This window comes from Castor canadensis, chromosome 13, assembly GCF_047511655.1.
Source record: "Castor canadensis chromosome 13, mCasCan1.hap1v2, whole genome shotgun sequence".
NCBI classification, from domain to species: Eukaryota; Metazoa; Chordata; class Mammalia; order Rodentia; family Castoridae; genus Castor; species Castor canadensis.
In genome coordinates, this window is record NC_133398.1 from 1,238,654 (window position 1) to 1,265,824 (window position 27,171).

The 27,171-nt window shown below is 56.9% G+C and overlaps 1 protein-coding gene across 15 annotated transcripts in view; it reads left to right on the forward strand.

Annotated features, from left to right (window-relative positions):
* Nucleotides 1–27,171, forward strand: part of Kcnt1 (potassium sodium-activated channel subfamily T member 1) — a 70,489-nt gene that overhangs the window by 11,091 nt on the left and 32,227 nt on the right. For 7 of the 15 annotated variants that reach the window (XR_012440680.1, XM_074052811.1, XM_074052812.1 and 4 more), the window contains exons 1-3: nucleotides 12,913–13,067; nucleotides 25,557–25,636; nucleotides 26,233–26,332. Coding sequence is in view for 14 of the 15 variants with exons in the window: in XM_074052811.1 (XP_073908912.1) it covers nucleotides 12,913–13,067; nucleotides 25,557–25,636; nucleotides 26,233–26,332 (335 nt within the window). In the remaining variant the exon portion in view is untranslated. Of the gene's footprint in view, nucleotides 1–2,990; nucleotides 3,354–12,912; nucleotides 13,068–25,556; nucleotides 25,637–26,232; nucleotides 26,333–27,171 lie in introns of those variants that run through there. The other 8 variants (XM_020164001.2, XM_020164010.2, XM_020164011.2 and 5 more) reach the window with 2 other exon arrangements.

The window sequence follows — 27,171 nt, forward strand, 5'->3', positions numbered from 1 at the left end:
GTTGCCATTGACTCTGTCTCTGAGTCCTAGACCTGTCTGTGGTTTTTCAGTTGTGATAAAACACGTGAAACATACAATTTACCCTTTGTGACACTGAGTCCCTCACAATGCTGGGATGACTCCAGAGCATTGTCGTCACCGTGAGAGGAAGCCCCTGTGTTTTAGAACTTCCTGGCTTTCTCAAACCATCCCCTCCCCTGGGGGCTGCTGGAGGACCCTGCCAGCACTCCTGCACAAGGAGCCTCATCCATCTTCTCCTCGCTCTCCTTTCTCATCCTTGGCACTTGTCCCTTTACCCTAGGTAGCATCACTGATTCCCAGAGTGAAGGATGTAGTCTATACAGTCCTGTCTGGCCTATAGGACCTCTCTATAAGTATGGCAATGACCTGGGCAGCAGTGGTGGGAGGTGCTGAGGACACTTTGCCTGGGATGGGGAAGGGGCATGAATTCAGCATCTAAGAGGGCATGGGGAGCCAGAGGAGCCAAGAAAAGCCACCTGTCACACCTGCAGGTGAGCCCAGTGTGCTCTTAGGAACTCTCCAGAGCTTCCAGGAGAGTGAGAGGCTGGGATGGGGCCATTGTGCTAAAATAGAACAGCACAGAACCTCTCAGGACCCTGGGCAGTGGTCTCAGCCAAGGGGGTGTCTGGGGAAGTGAGCTGTGCTTGTTGTCTCTCTCGCCCTCCCCCCCAGAGGCAAGGGGCAGAAAGACTCCTTCCCTCAGCACAGTGCAGGTACAGAGTGAATGCTCAGCATGGAGCTAGCCCTGTCCTCTCCCCTGCTGTAGCCCAGGGTGGGTTCTGTGAGGTGTGGGGGAGCAGCACCCCAACTCCTGGCAGGTTGTGAGCAGGCGGCAGGGCCGTGGGCTTCCTGTTCTCCAGGGGAATAAAGCCACTTGCCATGAGTCACCACAGCCTCAACGGCCTTGGGGAGGCAGGAGCTCAGCCGCCCACGTGGGCAAATGAGGCCGGGCTGCCATGCTGGCCTCTCCTGAGGGGACTGAATGCTCCACACAGCCTGTGATGGGAAGTGTTGAGAAATAATCACCTTCAGGAGGCTAATGCAGTCCTAGGTGAACCCTTGTCAGTCGGGCCCTGTCCTGGGACCTCCCGGGGAGCAGCAGTCGGAGGAAGCTGACTGGACCCTGCAGGGTCAGGGCTCTGGGGCCCCTGCCCTTCCTAGACATTTCATCACCCTCTGCCCCACAAGCCCAAGGGGCAGTGTAAGGAGGCCCTAGCCCCCTCCCTGTCTAAGCTACCCCTCCTGTGTACCCTGGGGACCTGCAGATCATGGGGACTATAGAGCCACAGATAGAGGTGAAGTCAGGGTCCCCCTCCAAGTACAGGCCAGGAGGGTGGTGGGGAGCTCTGCCCACTGCTGGGCTCCAGGCGGACGAGAAGCTTGTCCCAGGATTTGCCCTATGTGCTGCCCCAGGGAAGCTTCCTCAGGGGTCTGAGTCCCCCAGGAGTTAGAGCAGGCCTGCAGATGGGACGCAGTCCCAGAAGACCCCATCCCAGCTGTCTTCAGCACTCTGACAACAGAATAGAGCTTGACTCACTCCTCTGGAGGTGATAGCACTGAATATTTCCTTGCAGCCAGTAAGAAGTGGGAAGACAGGCAGGGCCAACATTGTCAGGGGCAGGGCCAGCAGCCCTGCTGATGCAGGAAGGAGCAGGTGGGGCTTGAGAGGTCCTGGAGCCCCTCCACTGGCCCTGCTGGCACCCTAGCTTACTGCCTGGCTAGTAGAAACAAAGTAACTCAGACTGCCCCACAGGAACCACCCCACCCTCTCATGGGATGAAGGCCTGCCAGGCCTCCAAGCAGGAGTCATAGTGGGGCATCTTGAGGGACAGCCAGCTCTCAAAGCCACTCACGATTGTTAATAACGAACAGTTTCAACACTAGACGTAGCTGGGTGTGGAGAGGAACTTGGTTCTCTGAGGCCTGCCAAATGCCTCAGATAGCTGGATGCCCATTAAGTGCCCTTCCCACCCACTCTTGCCTGTCTGCCTCTTGGGAGCCTCCATCATCCTGGCCATGCCCACACCTCCTCTCTGTCCCCACCCCTCCTGCACCATCCTGCCCCATCCCCAGTTCAGCCTGCACCAGAGTGGGGAGCCTGGGCCCTTCCTTAGGAGAGCTTTGCCCAGGCTCTGCCTCTGCTGGGCAGCCCTGCTGGTGCTCAGCTCTCTGGACATTCCCTCAGGACAGCTAGCTGGTATCAGGGCCTCAGAACCAGCCCCAGGTGCCCAAAGGATGCCAGGACCAGAGTGTGTGAAGGCCTTCACAGCTCTGGGGGGCGGGGGGCACTGTTGGTGATCCTTTGGATGTGCTCTGGGGATGCTGGGGGTGGGCCAGTCTGCACCTGCACCATCCCGCCAGCCTTGGGCTCTGGCTGGGAGCCCACCTGCCCCCAGATTCCCCACTGGTAGGTGCAGATTATCAGGCATGGTCTGGGCTTTGACATGGAAAAGGGACTGGCAGGAGGGAGGACAGGGGTGAGGGTAGGATGTGGGGGAGGACACACAGCTGAGAGCACAGGTGGACAGTGATGATTTTAGGGGTAGTGGAGGTTGGAGAACAAGTCACAGAGTTGCAGGGGGTGAGGGCTGAGGCAGGTAGAGAAGGATAGAGGTACGGGATCTGCAATGCATGTCCTGTCCTGGGGACCCCAGGAAGGGCTAGAGTGTCCCTACCACAGTCTGAGCCTGAGGTTCCCAGTGGCCAGAGCCTCACATGTGCCATGGCATAGTGGAACAATGGGACCTGAGATGGGATCTGTCACAGCAAAGGACAGCCACGGAGGGTGACAATATGCCAAGGATCCAGGGTAGGACTGGAAGCTGAGGTGAGCTGGCCTGGGAAAAGGCTGAGTGTCCCTGTTTCTGCCCCTGTGGATGGCACCAGCTCCCTGGCTTTTATCCCACCAAGGACTGCTGAGCTCAGGAAAATACCAGGTGGTGTGACCTCCCCAGGGGTTATATTTAAAACTCTGCCTAGGACCTTCCTCTGCTCTGCATAGGCCTGACAGGCAAGGCAAGGCTGGTGGCTCTGCCTAGATCACCCCAGGAAGCCTGGGAGCAAGGTAGAATCCAAATCCTGACGCTGGCCCTTCTCACCTGCAAAGGCTGAGGCCTGCCCAGTACAAACCTACAGGCCTCAGGGACTCAGTCAGCCAGGGAAATGGTGTGGGAAGGCCCAGGTGAGGCTGAGGGTTGCCTGGTTGGAGGATAGCCTTGCTGTATGGACTCTGAGAGCTAACCCTGTGTGCCCTGTCCTGCCGTCCTTCTTGGATACCCTCTTCGTTTAGCCTGCATGATTGAATCAAGGCCCAGTTTGAGCAGGAAGAATGGGTATGTATGGGTCTGAAATGCTCTGGACTATTCTATGTGTTCTCAGGCATCCTGAGTGAGTGAAATGTGTGTCAGGACTTTTGCAGTCACTCTCCAGGTCCAGGGCTGATTCAGCGTTGGGGCTGTGTCTGTCCTCCATCATCCCCTGGGGCCTTAGCAGGGAGCAGGGGCTTGTGGGTGGGCCTTGGCTCAGGGCGGGGGATGCAGAGGCCATGTAACCTCTCTGATGTGGAGTTGTGGAGTATGGGCCATCGATTACCTCACAGGGCTGTGGGCACTGAGCTGTGCCCTGGGACCCATGTCCTCGGTTGCTGGGAACCTAGGAGGTGCACAGAGCATACTAGTGCTTCTGTGAGGGGAAGCAGCTCTGGCTCCCCCATGTCCACTCTGGGGATGCTGAAAGACACCTTGAGAGGGCAGATCCTGTGTCTCTAGGGACTGTGTTCCTCATCTCCTCCCCTGGGGTGATGCAGCTGGACACATCACTTTGCTCCCTAAGCCCACACCCCAGGGACTCCTGTGCAAGATTCAAAATCAGATTCCTCCTGAATTGGCATAGAACAGAACTCAGGTTCCTCCGGTGAGAGGGGGGCCGGCATCTGCCAGGTCATGGAGACCGTGATTGGGTGTGGAAGTGTAGCTCCCATGATTCCGTCCTGCAGAGTTCCATCTGCACCATCCTGGGCTCCTCCATTTGGAATACAAACAGGAGGGGACCATCTCTGCAGTTTGTCTTAGTCAGCTCGGGTGCCATCACAGAATGCCACAGGTGGGTGGCTCTACCACAGACCCTTATTCTCATAGTCCTGGAGGCACAAGTCCAGATTGGGCAGATTGGGCTCCTGCCACCTGCTGGCTGCACTACATGGGAGAGACTGCTCTCCCGTGTCTTCCCTCAAGGGAACCACCTCAGGACTTCATCTAATTCTAATCACTTCCTAGACTATTCCATTGGGAGTCAGCACTTTGGCATATGAGCTTGGAGGGACACAAGTCAGTCCGTAGGAGGCCCCAAAGGAGAGACAGGACACCACAAGAGAGCTAGTGGGAACCCCTCGGGACTGTGTAGTGCTTTGGTTTCAAATCCTTTGACCTCACGGGCTCTACCAAATGCTGCCTAATCCCAAGAGATCCTCCAATTATAGCTCTCTCCTCCCCACACTGCAGCAGTGATCAGGTGGCCCAGTGTTGGCCCCACACTGGCCTTTATTAAATCAGCCACACACATAAGGTCAAGACTACAAGCCCTCTTTCGGGCAGCAGCCTCTCGGGCTGCTAAGGGGACAAACACAATTGCCAGCATAGGGACCAGCTCTCTGAGGCAGACCTTGCTGAAGCCATGTAGCTGAGGGCTGCAGAGCTAGAGTGGCCTGAACCAGCTAGCCTCTCGATTCTGGACCTCTGACCTGCAGAACCAGGAGAGAACAGTCCTGTTGTTTCAAGGCATTGGGGTTGGTAGTACTTTGTTATGGTGGCCCCAGGATACTGAGATACCCTCCATCAAAGGGTGCAGTGTCTTGGGGGGCAGCACCGAGAAGCTGGTGACCCAGGGGTCACTAATGAGATTTCCAGCGTGAGGCTGTGGGAGCGTGCTGCATTAGACACCATGCAGGCAGTCCTTGCCCTTGCTGGGTTTGAGATATAAATCCAGTTCTGGGAGATAGCATCTACTAATGAGGCAGCCCCGTCCTTGGGCTGGGCTGTCTTCCTGGGTGGGTTCTAAGTTGATTGGAAATACACTGGAAAGCAGAAAAGAATGAAGAGAGGCCTTGGAACTTGCTGTGGGAGTCAGGAGAAGGGAGCAGCCTGTGCTGGACAAGGTCAGATCAAGCAGGAGTCTCCCCCACTGGCCACCTCATAGGAACAGCGGGTGAGGGCCACCCTGCTGGGGATGGAGGCTGCATCCTCCTGACCTTTACCCCGTGATAGTCCTGGAAGGAAGTTGTTCTGCAGCCAAGGAAAACCCCCATTCCTTAAACCCCCAGGGCCTTCCAGGGGGTGGGGAAAGGCCTGCAGTTGGGGCGGGAGGTCAGGAGTTGTCCAGGCTTGGAGGGGAGGGGTAGATGGAGGTGCTATAGGGCAGACTGAGGACAGACACAGGACTCTCATCTCCATAGCTCTGTGCTGGGCAGGGCAGCCATCAACCAGTAGGTCCAGGGTAGACCCCAGCCTGGCAGGGCCCTGGGTAGCTGTCCCTAGGCCTCAACCCCAATGAAGAGCTAGACACCCAGGGACAGGAGTCCCCTGAGAGCAAAGCCAACTGGCCTGGGAAGGCTGCCAGGTGAGGATCTGAGCCCAGGAGTTTCCCCCCTCCCAGCTTCTGTTGCTTAGTACATGGGTAGGGCTGCACTCTGGGACCCCAAGCCTTTGAGTGCTCCAGTCCGAGCTCCACCTTCACCACTCCCCCATGCCAAGCCCAAGTAGGCTCCTCTTCCTATCTGCATGTGCCCACCTCACAAACCCCAGGAAGGCAGGTAAAGCTCTCCTCCAAAACCCTGGTCAACTCCAAAAGCCTCACCCCAGCCCTGCTACCTAGTTAATTAATTCACTATTTAACTCTTTCCTCCTCGTGAGTCCCATTGTTCTGCAGGGGCCTCTTCCAGAGAGACTGACCAGGACCAGACAGAGGGGAGGAGAACCTGGTCCTATGTCCCCTCCTGTGCCTGGCTGTGACTGCAATGCCCTTGGAGGGACATGTGGCATCAGGCCATGCAGCACCCCCACCCCCACCCCCATCCATGCAAAAAGCAGCTCTGCCTTCCCACCTCACTCCCCATAGCACAGGGTGCCTAGCCCTACAAGGTACCCTCCTCAGCAGGTCATGCCCTAACATCCGCCTGCAGCCAAAAGCCACCCAGGTTGCTGTGGAATCTGCCTAGGACCCTTCCCAGGTCCCTGAACAATCCTTAGAAGATGTCCACATCCCTAATCCCTGGAACCTGAGTCTGTGACCTTGTATGACTTTGAAGATGTGATTCAATGAAGGATTTTGAGATGGACAGATTACCCTGGTGGGTCTCAAAATGCAGTCACAAGTGTCCTCGTAAGAGGGAGGCAAAGGCTAGGGGTGTCTCTCAATGGTAGAGCACTTGCCTAAGAGGCATGAGGCCTATCCACAACACTGAAAAAAAGGGAGGCAAAAAATGTCTCTAATGGTAAATTCTATGTTATACATATTTTACTCCAAAACAAGTATGAAAACCTTAAAACAGAAACCAGGGAGATTTAACACAAGCAGAACAGGAGGCACACTCTGAGATGGTGATGGATTTTGAGGCCTTCTGACTTGGGTCAAGCCTTGCTGCTGGCACCCAGGTTTTCCAGCCTGCAGATGCCTGTAGGGGAACTCAGCCTCCATAATCATGGGAGCCAAGTCCCTAGCAAACCCCTGTCGTGGGCCTGTGTACTACACATGTGCTGACTGTATACTCTGGCCCAGGAAAGTGGGTTCTTCTCCAGAGTTCCTGGCACTTGAACTTCAACCTCATGAGACCCTAAGCAGAAACCCAAGCTTAGCCACACCTGCCCTCTGAGGACAGATCCATGAAGTAACAGTGCCTGCTTCAGGGCAGGGAGAGGTTTGCTATATGGCTGTGTAGCAAACGCTCCAGCCTCCAGCCCTGCAGAATGTCCTGCTGTCTGTGTGTCGAGTGGCCTCTTCATGGTGGTTCAGCTTGTTCCTCTGACTTCATGTTGGACCAAACTTGCCTGATTAGGCAAAAGAATATTGTGTGATCTGCACATTGCCTCTGGGCCATTAAAGATGACAGGATGGGCTCACTAAGCAGTTCACCTCAAGCTGACCAGTCACTGTGAGAACAACCTGTTCCCTCTCCACCGTGCATCTGGGGATTTTAGCTTAGCTCCTTTAAACATCCTTATCTGAGCCCGCCATTCCCCAGAGGCCTGAGATGCTCTTGGTGTTTCTCCCTCCATGAATTTTAGCCTTGTTTTTCTGGAAGTAGTGCTCTGGCTTCCTCAGGGAGAAAGTGTGCACCCCCAAAATGTAGTTACTCCTGAAACACCATCCACCCTGTCTTTAATAGCTAGTTCTCAAAGAAACGACGTTTAGTGACCACCTCACACTGCAGCAAGAGGTGTTTTTCTAGATTCCTCTTTCAGAGCATCAAGTGTTGACTCTGGAGTTACACAGAGTGGTGTCCATGTGCTAATCCTGCAGACTTGTGAGTCCCTGACCAAGCATGGCAGAAGCACTTTGCAGTGGATTAAGTTAAGGCCCTTGAGATGAGATATCACCTTGGACCCTCTGGGTGGCCCACTGCCATCATGGGGACCTTATAACAGGGAGGCAAGAGGGTCAGAGCAGAGTCAGAGGGGAGAGGTGACAATAGAAGCAGAGGTCAAAGTGAGGGGAAGCAGGGGCCTCAAGCTGAGGAATGCAGGTGGAGACTGGAAGCTGGAAAATGTGAGAAACTTTCTCCTCTGAGCCTCGGGAAGAAGCCAACCTTGCTTATACCCAGATTTCAGAATTTGTGACCTCAGAACTGTACAATGTACATGTTTTGTTTTCAGTCACTACATTTGTGGTGATTGGTTATAGCAGCCAGAGAGGCCCGTGCGTGAGTGAACCATGTTTGAGTCATTGTCTTCTCCCACGCTCAGTTGTCCCCACCTTGGCCAGTGGGGGCCCTTCCAGCTGGCCTCTGGACCCTTCCACAAGTCCCAGTGCCAAGCTGAAGCAACGCCCTTGCTCTCTGGTGAAGCTCAATCATCCGTGCCCGCAGATCTTCCCTGCCTGAGTATCAATCAGCCCTTCCCCAAAGACTGTCCTTCCAGTGGGGAGGGTGCTAGGTCCACAATCCTGGCTCAGAGCATCTTTAGTTTGGATCACAGCACCCTGCACACCCCCAATGTTTGCTAATTATATTGTTCTCTTTACTCCGCCAAGGCTTAAAATCGTTACAATCTGTTCAGTAACCAGATTCTGTATAATTATCTAACACTTGCTGTAAATCCACTTACACGAGATCCTGCTGACCACACAGCCATTCACCATGCCTTCTCCATCCTGGAATTCCTTGCTTTTGGTGTTTCTTTGAGTTGGCTATGACTCACCTGGGAGGTTGTTTTTCCCCCCACGAAGGGCATCTGTGTGTGTGCCTCATTCTCGTTTGTTACCCCACTTCAGATATCTCCTTGTGTCTATGAACTTGGGTGACATCTTGGCTGGGTATAACAGTCCTCGTCTCACCTTCCTTTTTCTTAGCACTTGATCCTCCTGGGACCATCATCCACTTGTGCTTAGTTCCTTGCAGCTCACGCTGCCCCTCACAGGTGATGCCTCTTTCATCTTGCTTCCCTGAAGCGCTCTTTCTTTTTCCCTGGAGCTCAGTAGATTAAGGAGAGTCAATAACTTTGAGTAGTGTGTCCTGCAATTTATTTCACTGGAACTCAGCACACAGTTCTCCTTTGCTTCGTCAGTATGCTTCTAAATGCTTTCTGAATGTATTTGAAGTGCTTCGAGCCCAGAGGACCCTTCAGCAACAGTGGTCTCCACTTTTCTGTGGTGCCTGGATCAGTGTCTGCCTCCACTGTGTGGTCACAGCCATCTGTCTGTCTGAGTCAGTAACACGATTCCAACTGTGTCTCTTCTGGTTCTGGTCTGGATTCACATGGTGATAACAGGGATGACGTCTGTGCTCTCCTGGGATCCGGGGCGCTATATAGTCTTCCGTATACCTGGGTCCGTGGCGATGAATGCACTTAGCTCTTCTAAGTGCTCCTTCTATTGAACCTGGAGATCGTTGGGAATTTTCTTCTGCCTTGGGGTTAGATTTTACTGACAGCCTGGTTCTCCGTCTTTCCCTTTTCTCTTCTTTCTCCTTTCCTTCCTCTCCTCCTTTTCCTCCTTCCTTCTTTTCTTCAAATATATTTATCTTAGTTAAGGCAAAAAACAGAACATTTTAACCACTTTTAAATGTACATTCAGCGCATTAAGCACATTCAGTGTTGTGCAGCCACCACCACCATCCATCCGTAGAACTTTCTGAAATCTTCCCAAACCGATGTCTGTCCTCATCAACACTGACTCTCCCCGGCCCCTCCCCAGCTCTTCCTGTCTCTGTGGATTTGAGGACTCTGGGGAGCTCATGTAAGTGGTATCCCCCGGGGTTTGTCCCTCTGTGACTCACTCATTTCTCACCATGATGGCCTTGGGTACATCCCTGTTGGCTCAGGTGTCAGATTTTCCTTCCTGCCTTGGGCAAGGCACTGATCCATGGTGTGGATGGACCCCATTGCCTGTCGTTACCTATTATGGCCACTGGGATTCTTCTACCTCTTGGCTGTTGTGTCCCCACCTCTGTCCCTTTTCCTTCACCACAGCCTGCATGTAAGCGCACCACCATCTCAGAGCCTTGAACATAGGGAAGGCTCCACACCATGCAGCCAGGAACACCCTGGAGCTCCATGCCCTTTTCTGGGGGTGATCTGGGATGTGGTCTTATTCTGAGGAATAGCCCAGATGTCTCCCCAGCAGGATGAAAGTGCAAGTCAGGACATGCGGTTGTGAGTGAGGATTGCCAGGACCCTAAGTTGTTCAGTTTGGCCTCCAGTGGTGGGAGTGGGGTGGGAGCCATATAGCCTGCCTTTCCCCTATGTCTCCTAAATGGTTTGGGGATGTCTGTGACACTGACCAGGCTGCGCTGTCCTTGCTGGCGTCTGAGTTACTGGTTGCTGTCTTTTACTACGTTCATTTATCTCCTGTGAGTTTGGGAAGCTCCTGGGGCAGATCTTACACCTGGGGATGTCACACCTACTCTCACACCTGTAGCCATTATACTGCCCAGCCCTGTGGTCCTCACCCACTTGGGGCAACACCAGCTGCCTTGGGGCTTCCTTCCTATCCCAGTGCTGAGCAGGCGATCAGATGGGTCCCTCTCCAGCACAGCAGTCTCAGGCATCCAGCAGACACTGGGAGAGTGTCCAAAATGGATGCCTTGATCCACCTCATACTGCTCCCGTCCTCCCCATTTTGTTGCCTCTGTCATCCACTTCCTCACAGGACAGCCTGAGGCTGTCCCTCCCTACCCCATCTACAGGAAGTACAGTCAGTGCCACCTTCCCATGTGCTACAGTTCCCTGCAGCTCTGTCCTCCACCAGTCCCCGTCCCCCTCAGCACAGGAGGCTGGACAAAGCTGCTCCCTGTGGGGCTCATACAAGGGCGATTAGCATTTATTCCTGGGCCTCTAAGACGTCTTGGGGAGCCTTGGGGCTCAAAACTGTCCAAGGTCCATGGACCTCAAATCTGTGGCCGGATGCCTGCCCTCCTTCCTTGCCAAGCTCCAGGCTGCGTGCCCTGCCTGATGGACACTCCCCACTGTGCCCAGATGCCAAAGAGTCTGAGGCCACTGCTTAAGAGAGAGAGAGACAGAGAGAGAGAGCTGACTCTGTGGCAAGAGGGGGCAGTCATCTTCAAAATAAACCAGGCCTAACCCTCATGATGCAGCAGTAAGTTGAGAAGGTCCCCCATCCACCTGCCCCAGACTCACCTAGCCAGCCCCATTGGCCAGCCAAAGAAATGTCAGCCTCCTCTTCTCATCTGTCGCTTGACTCTAACCCCAGACCCATGAAGAGCCATTGCACTCTCAGAAAACAAGATGGAAAAAGACAGCACTCCATCATGGACAGGCCAGCTGAGCAGACCCTCTGGGGACAGGTGGTCGGCCGCTACCCTCCTGTGCTCTGCAGACATGGTGTCCATGTCCATGGTGGATCACTGCTGTTGCTCAGAGATGCAAGCACATTCTCTTTGTAAATGTGGAGCCCTGCAGTGCTGATGCTCTCACACATTATCCCCCAACCCTGCTCCTGGGGTGACTGTGGGTGAGCACCCTAATATCCTTCGAGCGTTTTCTCTGCACTGCAGCCCCATGTAGACAGTGCTCTTGGTTGTGCCAGGCTCTGCTGTCTTTCAGTTTTGTTTATGTATGTCATAGTGTGAGTCTCATTGAACAGCACACCATTGGGAGGCCCCAGCTTCTTTGCTCCTCAGAAAGTGTGAAGGGGGCCTCCCTGTGCTTGGTGGGCACAAACACCTCATTCCTCTGGGGCCAGCAGGAGCCATAAAGTGCCTTCTGGGCAATGCACACATGAGTTTTTGCTGACCCCAAGCAGTGGTTTTCCAGGAGGGAACCTGGAGCTGGGCCAGGTATTGGGAGAGCCAGCTAGTTGGTCATTTCCTGAACACATTGGTAGCACAGTGTATGGGTCCCCTGATGGAACAGAGCACAGCCTGTGCCTGGATCTCCTCACAGGAGCCCAGCTCCTGCTGGAGTGTTACAGCGGGGGTGACCACTCCTTGATGAGCCTGAGGCTACACTCAGAATCCTTTCTGGATGTATGGGCACATGAGGAGAGCTCTGGGCTCTTGTCTGGTTTTGCACAGACCCTTGGGGCTCAGGGAGATCAGGGATAGATGGTCCAGCTAAAGGTGAAGCATTTCTGGGGGGGAGTGACCCCCATTTCTTGAAAGCTCTTGGTGTAAGTTTGTGGCCAGCCAGGACACTCCCCCAGCAGTGCAGTAGTTGTTGGCAGGTCACAGGGTGAGCCTGGGGTCAGAGTCTGGGCAGGTTAGTTGTGCCTTGGAGCTGCAGCAGCCAGCTGTGCAGGACAGGTGTGGATCTGTCGAAGCTGGTTTTCAGGGCAGCCAGATCTCCCAGTGCTGACACCTGCTGGTTTTTACCTGCCTGTTACCTGGGCAAGCCACTTGGAGCCTCACCTGTGAAGAAAAGCCACAGGACAAGCCATCTCTGAATCAGCCAGTCCTGGGTTCAAGTCTTTGCCCTGCTCCTTCCCGCTTCAGTTTCCTGGGGAAACCAGCACCTGTTTCTCCACTCTGCAAAATGGGCAAAAATCTGTATAGCCTGCTCAATCTGCTTGTGTTAGTGGGCGGCTCTGCTAGGTGCCTCAGAGTACACCAGAAACTGAGTCGTCACCCCCCACCGCCACCCCATCCCCATCCCTGCTGGGTGCTGGACAGCTCTGGGGGTAGGAAATGGGGAAATGGTGAGGACGCTGAGTGCCTGTAGGAGGGAGGATAGGCACCCCCCCCATTTCCCACCTGGTAGGGATGGGAGTACCCATCTCACCTGGGCAGGCACCCAGACTGGGGACTCTGAGCCTCCCATCATGAGCAGCAAGACCTAGGGCCCACAGGAGGGCTGTGATGTGAGCACATGCCAAGCAGGCATGGCTCCCCCCACTCTCCAGCAGCTCTTGCTCCTGAGGTGGGCCACCAGTTGTCACCTGCCCCATTCCTCCCATTCCCCCAGTGAGGTAACTGTCATTATCACCATTGCTGTTACTCCTGGTGTAAGGCGGCCAGGTACCCGGTGCCCCTGGTGCCGCGTCCTCCTTGGAGTATCCTGGTCGGGACTGAGTCTGGGGCCTGCTTGGGGGCACAAGATACGGAGCCGGCGCCCTCCCCACCCCCCCGGACTGTTCCACTGCGGCGCGGGGGGGGGACGCGTGCGGAGCGCGATGGTTGCGCCCGGCGCCGCCCCCGCCACCGCCTCCCGTGCCGAGCGCTCCCGCAGGATGGCGCGGGCCAAGCTGCCTCGCTCGCCGTCCGAGGGCAAGGCGGGCCCGGAGGGCGCCCCGGCCGGCGCCTCGGCCCCCGAGGAACCGCACGGGCTCAGCCCCCTGCTGCCGGCCCGCGGCGGGGGCTCCGTGGGCAGCGACGTGGGCCAGAGGTAGGGGCGGGCCTGGGACCCCGCAGCGCCGCGCCGGGAGGGGCTTTGCATCTCGCTCGCAGCATCTCGCTCGCTCGCTCTCGCAGGGTCTCTGCTCACCTCACTGCACCTGCCGCTCTGCCTGCAGCCTAGGAGGGGGTGGGGTGAGGCTCGGATCTGCCCTCCCAACCCTCACCCAGGTGCCTTGACCACCTTGGCTCCAGCCAGTCCTGGGGAACCTCTGAGACACCCTGCCCCCAGTCCCCTGCTTAGAGGCTGAGCACAGTGGGCCTGCAGGTAAGACGGGAGGAAGTGGACCTGAGTTATGTACCAGGTGGCTCGGACCCTGCCCGTACTCTGTCCCACGGGAGCCCCACTCAGGTTGGTTCCAGGGCACTTGGTGGGGAGACAGGCACTTCAGAGGTGAGCAGCATAGGCCCAGGCAGAGCAGGGGGCTTGCAGAAGGCTGCACAGCAAAGGGTGCTAGGAGGCTGTCAGGCATCCTGTGGGAGCCCCCAGGGGCATGCCCAGAGCCAATGCCTGGTGCCTGGAGCCTGCAGCAGCCAGAGTGGAGGAGGCCAACCTGGGAGGGGGCCCACCCCACAGAGACAGGGACCACTCAGCCCCTTTCCAGCCTTAGGCAAGCACCTGACAGGACACAGCACCCCATTTCACGGATGAGGACACAGAAGTCTCATCTGCAGCAAAAAATCCCTAGCCAGCACCTGCCTGTGCCAGGAGCCCTGCCGGATGCTGCGGGGGAAACGAGAATGAATCAGACCTGGCCTGGTGTGGGCACATAGTGGCATGAAGTCTGTGCCTGGTAGAAAGGAGAGGCCAAGCCAAGAGAGTTGGGCTTCCCTGGTGCTGGTCCTTCAGGAAGGAGCAGGAGTTGTTAGGGCCTTCCAGCCACAGGGACAACAAGGGACAAAGCTGGGGTGGGGGTTTGCAGGGCTGAGTCAAGGCTGCCAGAGGTTGGCAGAGGCTGGGCCTGACAGATGGCTGGACCAAGGGCCTGGGGCGCCTCTCTCCCCTCCCCCTGCCCACGAGTGTCCTGGCCTTCCCCATCCCGTACACCCAGTTTCTGATCTTCACAGCACCTTGGGAGGAAGGCTGCTTCCCCATTTGCCAGAAGAGACTGTTCAGGGTCTTCCCACAGCTAATGGATAGCTTAGGGCAGGAGAGCAGTGAGTGCTGGCCAAGGCCCTGGGGACCCATTCCTCTTCTCTCCCTCCTTTTCCTGGACACCATGGGGCCAGTGATTCCTAAAACTCCACTGATGGCCAGCCTGGCTCTGGAAGGGCAGGCCACAGGGACTGCCATCCTGTCCAGTCTGCATCTGAGCCCCCAGTGAGCATGGAAGCCTCCGTCACCTCCCCCAGGAAGCCCTCCCCTCTGCTCACCCTGCCCTTGTCCCTATGGACCACAAACCATGCTGCTGACCCTTTCTCAGGGGTGGCCTCTTTCCATTCCCAGCAGCCACCAAGTGCAGGGCCCTTGCCAGCCTCCTTTTGAGGGTAGAGAGAAGGGAGCTGCTGCACAGCTGGGCTGGGGAAGCACCTGCCTGAAGTTTGCAGCTGCAGTGTTTGCACTGGAGATGAGCAGTAGAAAGCCAAGGCAGGTTCCCAGCATGGGAAGGACTTCGTGCTTTAGGAACTTGGCAGTTTCCAGGCCAGACCAGAACAGGGAGGTTCTGGTCCTGCTGCTGCTATCCCTGTCCTGCATGCCTGTGTCACCCTTCAGGACCAGTCAGGGTTAGCGTTCCCTACCTAGTCACAAGTCCTTGGCCCTTTCCACTAATGGAAAGGCAGCAAGGCAGAAGGAGGTCTCTGCCACCACCAGGACTGAACCACTGGTGGATGGGAGGAGCCTGCTGCCTGTGTATGTCCACAGTGAGGGACACAAACCTGCCCAGAGTGCCCCTAGTGGGCCAGCCTTGGTCTCTCCCACCTCCCCTAGCTGGGCTCCCCAAATTCTTGGATCTGCACCTTGCTTCTCCGTCTCCATGTGAGACTGAAGAATAGTTAGAATATGTGACCTGGGTGGGTGGGGGCAATGAGGACCCTCATTCTAGACAGAACTTTAGAGCCCAGGAGCCTAGTGGGTAAGGTGCTAGGGCTCCTTCTAACTCCTCAACACCCTGGGCCCAATGGCTCCTTTGGAACTGGCCAGGCAGTGAGGGGTGCAAAGGAGACATTTCCAAGCAGAGGGAGCTGGGGAGAACCTAGAGGGACAGAACCAGTGAATAGGCAAGCCACACCTAATCTGTGCCCATCTAAGCTGCAGCCCAGAGAAGGCAGGTGAGGGGATCCAAGGTGGAGAAGGCCCTGGGCACTGCCCTGCAGAAAGACCTATGAGGTGTACTCCTGGGGCTTTGAGGTGGGCCCCTGGCGTCTTGAGCTCCTGAGCAGAGGGTGGGCTGTGGAATGAAGATTCTACAGACCAAGTTGGAGGCACCTGGAGACCCAGTCGGGCAGTTTCAGGGATAAGGACCAGGGTCCTCAGATGTGCCTGGGGGTCTTAGAAGGTCTAGAGGTGTGGCAGGGCCTGTTATAGATCTGGCTGGGGTTCTTGAGCTGTGCCAGACAAGCGCTACAGAAAGTGGCCACTCCCACTGCTCATCCCCAGCCCATCCATGCAGCCCCTTCGAGCCTGATTTGACAACAGCTCTGTGTCCACTGAGGATGGACCCGAGGAAGGGCGGCTGGCGGGGAGGGGGGAGCAGTGTCTGGAGGGCCTCTCTCCGTGGCATTCTAGCACCTGTCAGCCCATGCCCTCTGGGCTACTCCAGGATCAACTTGGCTTCTGGGCCGAGTCTGCCCTACACTTGCACACCTGCAGCAGCTGGCCCAAAGTGTTCTGAGGACAAAGCCCCTTTCTCCATGGCTTTGGACACCCAGGACTTCCCAGGGCCCTTTCCCCTGCTGCCTTCCCACCAGCCAACACACAAGTGCCCTAAGCCTGCCCTCTGAGAGCCCTCCTCAGCCCCATGTGACACCTCGGGAAGCTGTCCACTTGCTTTCTGTCCACTGTCTTACTCAGGACACTGCTGCTTTAGCCTCCAACTCAGCCTCAGCCTCTATGGGGCCTCTCCTCTTACAGCCAGCCCTTGACTGCCTGTCACACCCCTTTTCCTCCCGTACTGTACTGTGTCCTCTTGTTTCCATTCCAGGCTATCAAGCCATCTGCTAATATCTCCCCCAAAGCCCGAGACCTCTATAGGGTGGGTCCTTGGGCTTCAAAGTGGTCCTGTGGCTCTCCCCAGGACCCTGGGTTTCTTGGTGACCCTGGTCTGGCATAGCCCAAATGCTGTGGGCAGAGCCCCTCCCCTTCCCCAGACACTTACTTGCCCTGGTATTTGTGGGCTCAGGAGACGGTCTGCTGAGCCCCCTGTCCCCCTTGCCAGGACCCTTCCCCCTCTCTGAAGCTCTGGACCCTTCCAGCAGCCCCTGTATCCCCCCCCCAGGGGCCTGTCTCTTCCCCCTGCCCCACCAAAGTGGACTCAGTCCTCCACACTCCCACACAGAGCCTCTCACTCCCTCATGCCCCAACATGCTGGCCTTTCTCATGGTTTTCAAAACCCCACTTTTGCATGCCCCACTCCACCCAGAGCACCCCTGTGGAGTGCACTCCAGTGGCTCTCACACTGAGATGGCCCCCTGAGTTCAAGTCATCTCTGAAGTGCCCCATCTCCATCACTATGCAGCTTCCTGCTTCAGTGTCCTCCCCACCCCTACCTCCACTTCCAGGATGGGCCTGTCTGGATGGCTGGCTTAACCTGATGGGTGGGTGCACTCCTGCTCCTTTGGAGAGATACAGGGCTCTTCATTAAGTGGTGTGTGAGTAGGCTGAGGCTGCGTGGCTGGGGGGCCTAAAACACAGAAATTTATTTTGTTGTAGTTTTGGAGCAAAGTCAGGGAGTGGGCAGGGCTGGCCTCTTTCCTCAGCCTGCTGGCCATCTTCTCCCATGTCCTTGTGTGGCCTTCACTCTCCATGCCTGATGGTGTCCTGAGCTCTTTCTACCAGCACTCTATCACAGTGGGTTGGGCCACTTACGGGACCCCATTTCAACTTAACGACCTCTGTAAAGATCTGTTCTCCTATTATAGTCACTGTTCTGGGGAGGGGGTCAGTGCTGCAGTATGGGAACTTTGGGGTACACAATTCAGCTCAGAATAAGCAGATTCCTTGGTTGCATGTGGGACCCCACTGAGACTTGCAACTATTAATCAGATGTTCACTGTGCACCCCCAAGGCCCGGAATTTGGAAGTTCCCAGACTCAGCACAGAGCCCTCTTCCCTAAAACATTTCTTGGGACTCAGGGCTCAAAGGGTACAGAGGAAAGGGGACAGCCAGGCACTCTGGCCCTCACTGGCTCAGAGAGGTTCCTAGAGAAGCTGCTTCTCTAGGGCCTGGTGACTGAGCCTGCTTCTTCCAGGCACAAGTCCCTGCTCTCCTGGGGTCCTGCTGTCCCCCAGTTCAGGCTCTGCTGGATTCAGCAGAAACACAGGGCTCCATCCTGAGCCTTCATCTGGCTGCTGTCACCGGCTGCTCTAGGTAGGGATGAGACCTTCTCTTGTAAGCCCAGTTTATGCTGTGTGTTGACCCAGCTATTGGCAGAGAGAGGAACCCAAGGTGAGGCCCTGGCTCTGAGTCTGAGTTTGTTAGGTCTGCACTGTGGCCAAGGGAAGTTCCAGGTGGTTTGTGGGTCACTAGTTGCTGGGACAGGTCCCACTGGGCCACGGGCTTAGGTGCTCCAGATGGAACCCCATTTCTCTTTCCTCACCTCCTCACTCAACTGGTAGGGTCAACCCAGGAGGCTGACCTCATTCTCATGGGTCCAGTCTGCAGCTGGGGTCTGCATGGGTGGGGGCAGAGCACTGTGTTCCTTTGCCCGCAGGCATTTGCATTCCTGGGGGGCACTTGGGCCCCTTTACCTGTTTGCATGGCAGGCCCCTCCCAACACGAGCCTGGGCCAGGTAACATGGCAGAGGAGGGGCCCTGTCAGGGCAGTGCCTGGTAGAACTCCATCCGGGCTTATGGAAAGAGGAGGGATGTGCTCGGGGGAGGGGCTCAGCTTGGTCACCCCCAGGCACTGCTGTGAATGCAGGGGGGGGCTCAGGAGGAGATCAAAGTGGCCCTGTACAGAAAGGCTAGTCTGTCCTAGGGAGCAGAACCAGGGCTGTGGGCAGGACTTCCCCTCCCAACAGACCTGGACCTGCAAGCTGGCAAGTTGGTTCCTTGTAGCAATCCACACTATGCCAGGGTCTTGCAACCCCAGATCAGTGCTTGGTCAGCACTGAGGCCAGTGAGAGGAACCCCAGCCAGACAAACATGAAGAATCTGCTGGAAGTACTCAGTGGCCCTAATGCTCAGGTCCAGTTAAGCCTTCCCTGTGCTGTTCAGAGCTGCCAAACCACTGCCACACCCAGCCAGGGCCTCAGTCCTCCTGGAGTGTGTCCAGCCTCTAGTTTGCTCACCCAGGGACCAGCAGCTGCTAGGGCTGGGGTGCTAGGAGGGAGCCTGATCCCGTAGTGAGGGCCCAACACAGGCCACTGCAAGATGCTGATTGAACCCTGCAGGCCAACTCCTTCCTTCCTGCCTGAGTGACCTTGGGAAGTCAGTGGTCTTCTCTGAGGGCCATGGCTCTCTGAGTGGTTACTTTGAGGATTAAAAGAGAAAGGCCCTCTGAAGTCTTCTGTGGAGGAGCTGGGCCAGGACAGCAGACAATCAGCAAAGGCAACCTTGCCCTGACTGGCCTCTGCATAGCCTAGTCCTCCAGAGTCCTTGGTCCCTTCAGCCTCTCCCTGGGCTCCTGATCAGTGCAGGCCACACCAACCTTGATGTCAGTGCCCCCTGGCCAGTCTGAGAAAACCCATAGCCAGGATGCCTGGGGCTGGCCTAGTGGAGGGGTGTACCTTAGTCCTCAGGAAGCAGAGAGTCAGGAATGAGGCTCCTGGCCATGTGTCCGACGGGGATAGAAGAGAAGTCTGAGCTTTGTGGGCAAGAAAGCCTTGTGCAGGCCAGGCAGAGGTGAGCCTGGTGGGTTGTGTCCAACTGTACAACCCTATCAACCCTATGCAAGGGCTGCTTTTGCTGCCCTGAGTTTCCTTGAGTGATCTGTGGCTGACAGGGCTATTTCTGGATGCTGAGGTCCCACATGGGCCTGGGGCAGAGTGGTGACTCTCCAGGTGTACCATTACCTGCTGCCTTGGCTGCAGGCAGGAGTCCTGTCCTCACTGCGGTTGTTATGTCCATCTGGCTGAGGTGCAGGGGCTGCATGAGTGGGTTGCTTCCTCAGTACTGAGGGAGAGGGCCCGGCTTACACCCGCCCTGCATGCTGGGCTTCCTGTCCTGACACCAGCTGCTGTGGCAGGGGCTCCACAGGTTAGGGGTGCGTGGGAGCCAAGTATGCCTTGCTGCCCTTGGACTCTGCCTGGACCGCCCACCTGGTCTCAGGGCCCAGCCCCTCGGCCCACTTGCCCACACACGTGTTCTGTGATGGGTCCACTCTGCATCCCCAGGCCACACGTGGAAGATTTCAGCCTGGACTCCTCCTTTTCTCAGTAAGTGCTTCATGGGAGGGGGCTGTCTCAGGTACAGATGTGTCCTCACACTCCTGGGCGATCAGTCCCTGTGGGACTGTCCACTCTGCCCAGTACCACAGCCCTGCAGCCAAGCAAGGGAATGGCATAGCTGGCTAGCACCTCCTGGCACCAGCAGGTGCTTCTGGGTCTTGGGGGCTTGGGTAGAGACAGGATGATAGGGGGTCCCTGGGAAGGAGCCTCAGAACAAGAAATTGGCTACCCAGAGGTGGGTTCCCCAGGCCCCTGCAGTGGTGGCCAGGCCCTTAGAAGCAGCTGGATGCAGGATGCAGGATGGAGACTGGAGACCTGCCACTGTTCCCATACAGGGACAGGCGTGCAGACAGCTCTGGCTCTCAGGGCTCTCAAAGGGAGCAGTCCTCCCCGCTGTGAGTCCCAGCTGGGGCTGGGGGGCTCTGCTGTCTGTCTGTCTGACTTCAGCTAAGATTTAGGTCAAGTGGAGGGAGGCAGCCAGAGCCCGCCCCCCCCCCCCCAAGAGCAGTTGTATCCTGGCATGTTGCTGGCGCCCAGGTTTATCGTGTTCAGCATGGCCTCAAATGGGGCCTGTTCTTTATTGGTTTTATTAATTAACGTTGCTGGTAGCGGTAACCACCACTCTCTCTGTGCTTCCAGCTGCTGAGCATTCAAGACACTTGCCTGTGCTGTGTTCAGGCTTGTAATTACACTAGAGTCATGGCCTGAGCCTCCATCTCTGGCCTAGCATTCCAGTGGCACGCCCCCCCCCCCCCCACACACACACATAGGGCTTTCCTGAACACCCCCTGCATCTGAGGAGTTGGGTCTCACGTCTGTGGGAGGATATAGACCTGTGTGTGGCCTCCTGAGTGCCCAAGGCCATGTCACTAGTCAGAACAGATGTCCCTGGCCTTGTTCTGGTCCCAGGGGTCCAGGAGGGCTGGCTTGTCAGGGGAGGGCCAGGCCAGGGCCATCTGCTAGACTGAGAAGTCTAGACTCCCTGTCCCCTCCTCCCCACAATCCCAGCCAGGCTGCTACTGTTTTCTAGCCAGGGCTCACAGGGCCCTAGCTGCCCTGCCCCTCCAGGCACTGAGGAAGGATGGATGACTCCCAACTCCCCTACCTGCCCTGTGGAGCCAGGGCACCCCGGCCATGGGCTAACCTGGGACAGCAGGCCCACCTGTAGGAGTAGCCTCTGTCTCCTAGGAAAGTGGGTGAGGAACTAGGAAGGCCTTGGGCTCTACCCTGGCCTTTGAGCTGGATCCACTGTCACCCAGGTTCATCCCCAGAAAGGGGGTTGGGGGAGAACTCACAGATATGGGTCTTTGCTTAAGCCCCACAGGTGAGGTGAAGGCTTGGGGCTAAGGGTAGCAGGCCTCTCCCCACCCCTGCCAGCCCCAAACAGCCAGCAACCTTGGGCCGTGTGTCTGCTCTGTCTAGGCCCCAGGGCTGGTCATGTGCTCTACCCAGGTTCAGACTGGTGGTTGGGCTTGGGTCCTACCCAGGTGGATGGCATAGCTGGAGCTGTCAGTTACAAGGCTATAGGTTTGCTTCATGGAGCCCTTAGCAGCCCAGGCCTGCACTGGCTGTCCAGGCTGCCCTGACATCCACACGATCCCAAAGGCAGTGCAGACCACCTCCATACTAAGAACACTGTCATCTCACTGCATTCCTCCAGTGGGCGTACACAGAGGGAGAAGCCTGGGTCACAGCAGGGGTCATTTCAACCTCAACATTGACAAAGCCCCTCTGCCTACCAGGCACCCTTGGTGACACCCATGGGGGCCAGCACATGTCATTGTTCCCACTCCCCCATGAGGAAGCTGAGGCCAGGATATGTAGGGGACAGGGTCCATGTCTGGCTTCCCAGTGGACTCCAGGTCTCAGTCCTGGGCCTCTGACTGCCAGGCCAATACGTTTCATGGCCTGCTTCAGGCAGGCTGAGGGTGCCCATGAGCCCCAGGCGCTGCTGGAGATCAGGGGTAGCTCACAATGGGGTATTTCCTCCACTCCAGCAGGGTTACCCAAGCTGACCCAGCCAGGTACCCTCCAGGGTTCTGCCTCTGCCCATGTGTGATTCATCAGAGCAAATCTCACCTGCCTCCGTAGATACTTCAGTGGACAGTTTTAATCTACTGCTTGTGGTGGTGACGGAAGAAGTGGGTGGCTGCAGTTCATTAAAAATTAAAAGTGAGGGAGCTTCATTAATTACTTTGGCACTGCAGGGCTCCAACTTTGAGGGGAGCCAAGCTGCCTGGACCCACAGGCTCTGCGTGGACAGCGCCTCCCCCAGTAAGTGGGCAGTGTCACTAAGCACTTGAGGACTGACTAGATGCATGTCAATATCTCATCCTGCTGAGAGGCAACTCGGTACTATGTGGGGTGTCAGAGCAGGGCCAAGGCAGGGTCAGCAGCCCTGACCCCACAGTGCTTGGATAGGGACAGAGACCTTGCTCCCCAAAAGCCCCAGAAAGGATGCTAACAGGAGCACACTTGTTTCTTTGCTCCCTGGCTATGAAGACAGAGCAGCACACTGGCTCTCCATGGCTTTGTGGTTTTTTTTTTTCAGGAGCCTGCATTTTCTGAGCTCAAGGCCAGGTCCTGGATAGGTGAAGGATAGGAGTAGGCGTTGGCTCTGAGGGGCCTGAGACACAGCTGGAAGTGGGTGTGGGTATGAAATGGAGGGCTGGGAGCTCCAAGTGGGGCAGGGTGGTCAGGGAGGAGCCAGGTACCCACCCTAGGAGGGGAGGCCAGGCCCCCTCAGGCCTGATGGTGGAAGGTCAGAGGTGATCCCAAGTTGGAGACAGGGCAGGTGGACAACAGGAATGTTCCACAAGGTGGCATGTGGCTGTCTAGTGAGACCAGGCAGGAAGGGCTTGAGTTCTGGCTTCCCTCAAGGTGGGCCACTGGAGCCAGTGGTTGGTTAGGAGGGTGGGGAGGTTGAAACCCCCAAGGTCCCCAGGGTGTCCCAAAAGCTGAGCTGACTCTGACCTGGGGAGAGAGGTGGGACCAGAGTCTTGAGGGTCTGATGTGGGTTCGTAGAGGATTCTGCCCAAGAAGAGTGTAATGGTCGTGTTTCTGTTGCAAACAACACGTCACAGACTGGCCAAGTTGTGAAGACTTGGTATTTATTTTGGCATATGGTCCAAGGTCAAGGATGCATCTGGCGATAGCAGGTCTAGCTGGCAGAGTATAGAGGTGGCACAGGGCACCACATAGGAAGAGATAGAAAGCACATGTGGCTATCCTGTTCTCTCCCTCTGCCTGTAAGGTCATCAGGATGCAATCATGGGGTCGCTACCTGATGACCTTATTGCACCCAGAGGCCCCACCTTTTAGTACCTCACGGTGGGCATTAAACTCCCACACATGCAGCCTTGGGGACACTCAATCCTCATCCCCACTGTGGCCAGAGGACAACAGAGCAGAACCCAGCTGGGTTAAGTCACCTGTGGAAGGTGGAATTTAATGCCTGGGGCTGGCAGGTTACAAGAGGCATCTGGGACCCTCACATTTTGGGTGGGGACAGAGCCATGGAGGATGTGGGAAGAGAACCAGAGTGGGGCAGAAAGGGTGTGTGTGGGGGTCATGGCCAGTGATCTGAGAAGCCCATGGGAGAAGAAGAGAGACTGGGCTACTACACTGCCCTTGAGGGGCCCTTGGTCACCTGTAGAGGACCCAGTGGGGCTGAGACTGAGTGAAGAGGGTGAGGGTATGAGGAGACCTCTGTAAACCCTTTGCTATGGAGGAGGCAGGCATGTGGGAGAGAGTTGCTTATGAGCTCCACACATGACTTTAGGACCGAGTGGTCCCTGGGGACCCCTGATAGTGAGAGGAGGTGGACGCTGGGGGGAGGCCCTGGGCCCAGGCCTGAGGGACACTTCCCCACCTCCACCCCTGCCCTGCCCCACCCCACCTAGACGAGACCCAGCATGTCCTTGGCCTCCAGCCCATCCCACCCCACCCAGCCTCGGGGTCCTTCAGAGAGAAAGGGATTCCAGACTCCTTGGGGCACCGCATGTACAGAGCCTCTCCGGGCTGGGGCTCATGGCCGCACAAGAAAAGGAGAGTGTGCCGGGTACCGTGGGCTACGTGGGGGGGTGTGGGGGACAGTGGGGTGTTCTGGGGTATGGTGGGTTGCAGTAGGACATGATGGGATATGCTGGGGTGGAGAGGCGGTATAGTTGGATGGTACGTTTGGGGGTATAGTGGGGCATGCTGGGCACTGGGGGTGCATTAGGGTGTGCTGTGTGCTATGGTGTACAGTGGGATGTGCTGAGTACTGGGGGTGCAGTGGGACATCAGGGACACTGTGGGGTGCAATGAGGCATGCTGCACACCCTGACACTGGGGTATACCAGCCACTGGTACTGCCTCGGCCCCACTGGTCTTTGGGAGGCTGAGCCTGCCACCTGGCCCTAGAATCCAGAATGAGCCAGGTGACCACCTGCATCGGGACCCAACCAAGCCTTGTCCTCAGGGAGGAGGGCCTAGGCTCCCCCAGCCCTTCCCGGGCTCTGTGACTATCAGAGCCTCTGTCACTAGGCCCCTCCCTCCAGCCCACCACAGGGCGCACAGAGAAGGCTGCTATGCACACAGTGGGTCTGCACCACTTACTTGGTATTTGGGAATATTGGGGTGGCCAGCCCCAGCTGGGCAGTGACAGACTTTCAGACTGCCTTGATGGAGCCTGTGCCTACTCAGAGCAGATGTCCATGGCCCACTGCCCTAGTGGACAATCACAGAGAGAGGAAAGGAACAGGGACCCAGGCCAGCAACTCCACCTATGCCTCCTGCATGCAGTCCTCCACGATCCTTCCAGGCAGCAGGACTCTGCCTGCGGGGCACTTGTTCCTCTGCCCTCCAGCGTCATGACCCTGCCCTGTACTGTGGTACCTGGACTGTGTGTTGCCCCACACCTGAGGGAGGCTCAGCCTGTGGTAGAAAGTGCCAGGGATCACATCTGAGGGTGGCCCATCACCAGGGAGCAGCAGGTGCTTTTAGGGGACACATGACTCCCCCAGTTCCCAGAGGGAAATACAGCAAGCTGGTCACACCTGCAGCTGGACCTTGTGTCCACGCTTAGTCTCCTGCCACCCTTCATGTGTCAGCACAAGCGCTTTCAGTTTGGTGGGACGCGAAGCCCTGCCTGGCCCAAAGTTAGGCAGAGTCAGGCACAGGAGACCCTGAGTCCAAGGCTGGTACAGGAGAGGCAGTGGCCTGTCCACCCTCAGGCACCATGTTATTCTCAGTGACCATATGGCCCTTCCTGGGTATGGAGATGGGGCAGCAGGTGGTGGCCAGGTGCTCACCCCTGTTGGCAGCCGGGGGACTCCTGCTGGGCCCTCAGTGCTCCGTTCACGGTGGGGAGACCAGGCAAATGAGGGGCTTGTAAGCAACAGCATGAGGAAGGGGGTCAGTAGCCACAGGGGAGTCTGAGGAAAAGAGCCTTGACTGGAAGGGCTCCCCTGCTGGCCTTCAGGGTGACTCGGGGTGACTACTTCCTGCCAGTCTCTCTGGCCCTACTGTCTATCCTTGAGGCTGCAGTGAGTGCAGCCTCAGAACACAGCCACTACTGGATGCCACCAGGCACATCATTGACCACCAGCTCCTGGACATTTCGTACAGGTCTGTGGCATGGTTTGAGAACTTGGTTCTATAGCCCTAAGCCTCTTTGGGACCTGGAGGGCCCTGGACACCAAGCAGGTAGTAGCCATTGGCTCCAGGTATGCTGAGGGAAGGCTTAGGGAAGGCTTTGGGAAGACCACAGGCAGGTGAGCTGTTGTCCAGGGCAGGCGGCTTCTTTGGACCCAGGCCTCCCAGGTCTGAGGTGTAGGTGCTGGCCCTTCTGAGTCCATCTGTTGCTCTCTCCCTTGTGAGGGAATCAGATTGGCTTGGGCTTTGGGCTTGCCTCTAGGCTTGAATCCCATAGCTCTCTCCTGCCCCCAGGGTCCAGGTGGAGTTCTACGTCAATGAGAACACCTTCAAGGAGCGGCTCAAGCTGTTCTTCATCAAAAACCAAAGATCCAGTGAGTGGGGGTCGGGGTGCTCCCAGGCAGGGGTGGGGGCAGGGCACAGGAGTTAATGCAGGGAAAGGTCCTGGCCACACAGCTGGGGTTTTGTCAGAGTGATAGAAGAAGGGGATGGTTCATCTCAGCTTCACACTGCCTGAGAGCAGCACACCCCCAAGATGGTGAAGCCAGACCTGTGGGGACCCTGCCCCTCATGCTGGACACTGGGCTGGGCTAGACCTGCCATCCACAGGTGCCAGCTGGGCCTCCTCCCTCTGCAGCACCCTTCCAGTTTCACTCCCTCCCAGTTTCAAGCTTCGCCATCCTGGACCACTCCTGAGATACAGGAAGGGGGCTCTATGTCCCCAGTATCCCCCCAAAGAATGGAGTGGCCTCAGGAATCCCTACACCCTGAGCCTCAGGGTTGCATTTGTATGGTGGCTGGGATGGGTACTGGGGAGGAGGCTGGCTCAGATGCACCTGTCCTCTCCCTCCAAGGCAACCCAGGATGGGAGGGGAGGCCCAGCCAGGGAACTCTAAAGAAGAGCTATTAAGAGAGACCCTGGTGGGCCCTGCTCCCCACAGCCTCTGCCCTGACACCCACACTCCCACAGGCCTGAGGATCCGGCTCTTCAACTTCTCTCTGAAGCTCCTCACTTGCCTGCTGTACATCGTACGAGTCCTGCTGGACAACCCAGACATGGGCATCGGCTGGTGGGTGATCCACAATCTGGGGCCCAGGGTCCTGAAGCCAAGCCTTCCTATCTGGGTCCCACAGTCATTACAGGGTCAGTGTGTAGGACTGTGACCAGCATCCAGCCAGGCCTCTAGGAAGCCGCATGCCCAGGTTCTTAGGGAGTCCTTCCTTCCCAAGTGTAGCCCTGGTACCAAAGCCATGCCCGGAATACTGTCCCCAGGCTCCCTCTGACTGACTCAGTGTAGGGAGAAGGGCCTCCATCATACAGGTGCACACACAGCTGCTCATGGACACAGAGGTCATGGTAAAGCTGGAGGGCCAGTGCTGCCCGCATGAGAGTGGGTCTTCCCATTCTCTCCAGCCCCTGCAGGTGGAAGCAGGGGACACCTGGCCTCTGGGGAAACTCCGTGCAGCAGGAAGTCAGAAAGCTGGCACTCTGGGCTTCTTTCTGGAGGCTCCACTTGCTCCACTTGCCCCTCCTGGGCCAGTGGTGTCCATTTCCTCAGTTGCTCACTTACTGTCAAGTTGTGCACATTCCAGCCACTCTGAGCTGAAGACAACTGCTGTCTGAGGTGTCCTCAGAGGAGCCTACCCAGGGAGGGTTGGGCACTTAATTTTCTGAAGTCTCTGTGGTCTTCCTGCTGCCCTTGCTGCTTGGAGATGTCGGTATTGTTTCCCACCCCTGACCCTTGTAGGACATGCATTTTTACTTCCCTGGATTCCGCTGGGCTCTCTGTGCCCAGGGATGACTTGGTGTGGCTCCAGCTCATCTCTGGCTTGGTCTGGTGGCCCTCAGTGCTGGGATTGTCTTGAACTGCATCCTTGCCGATGGCTTCCCCTCAGTCATTTGCTCTGG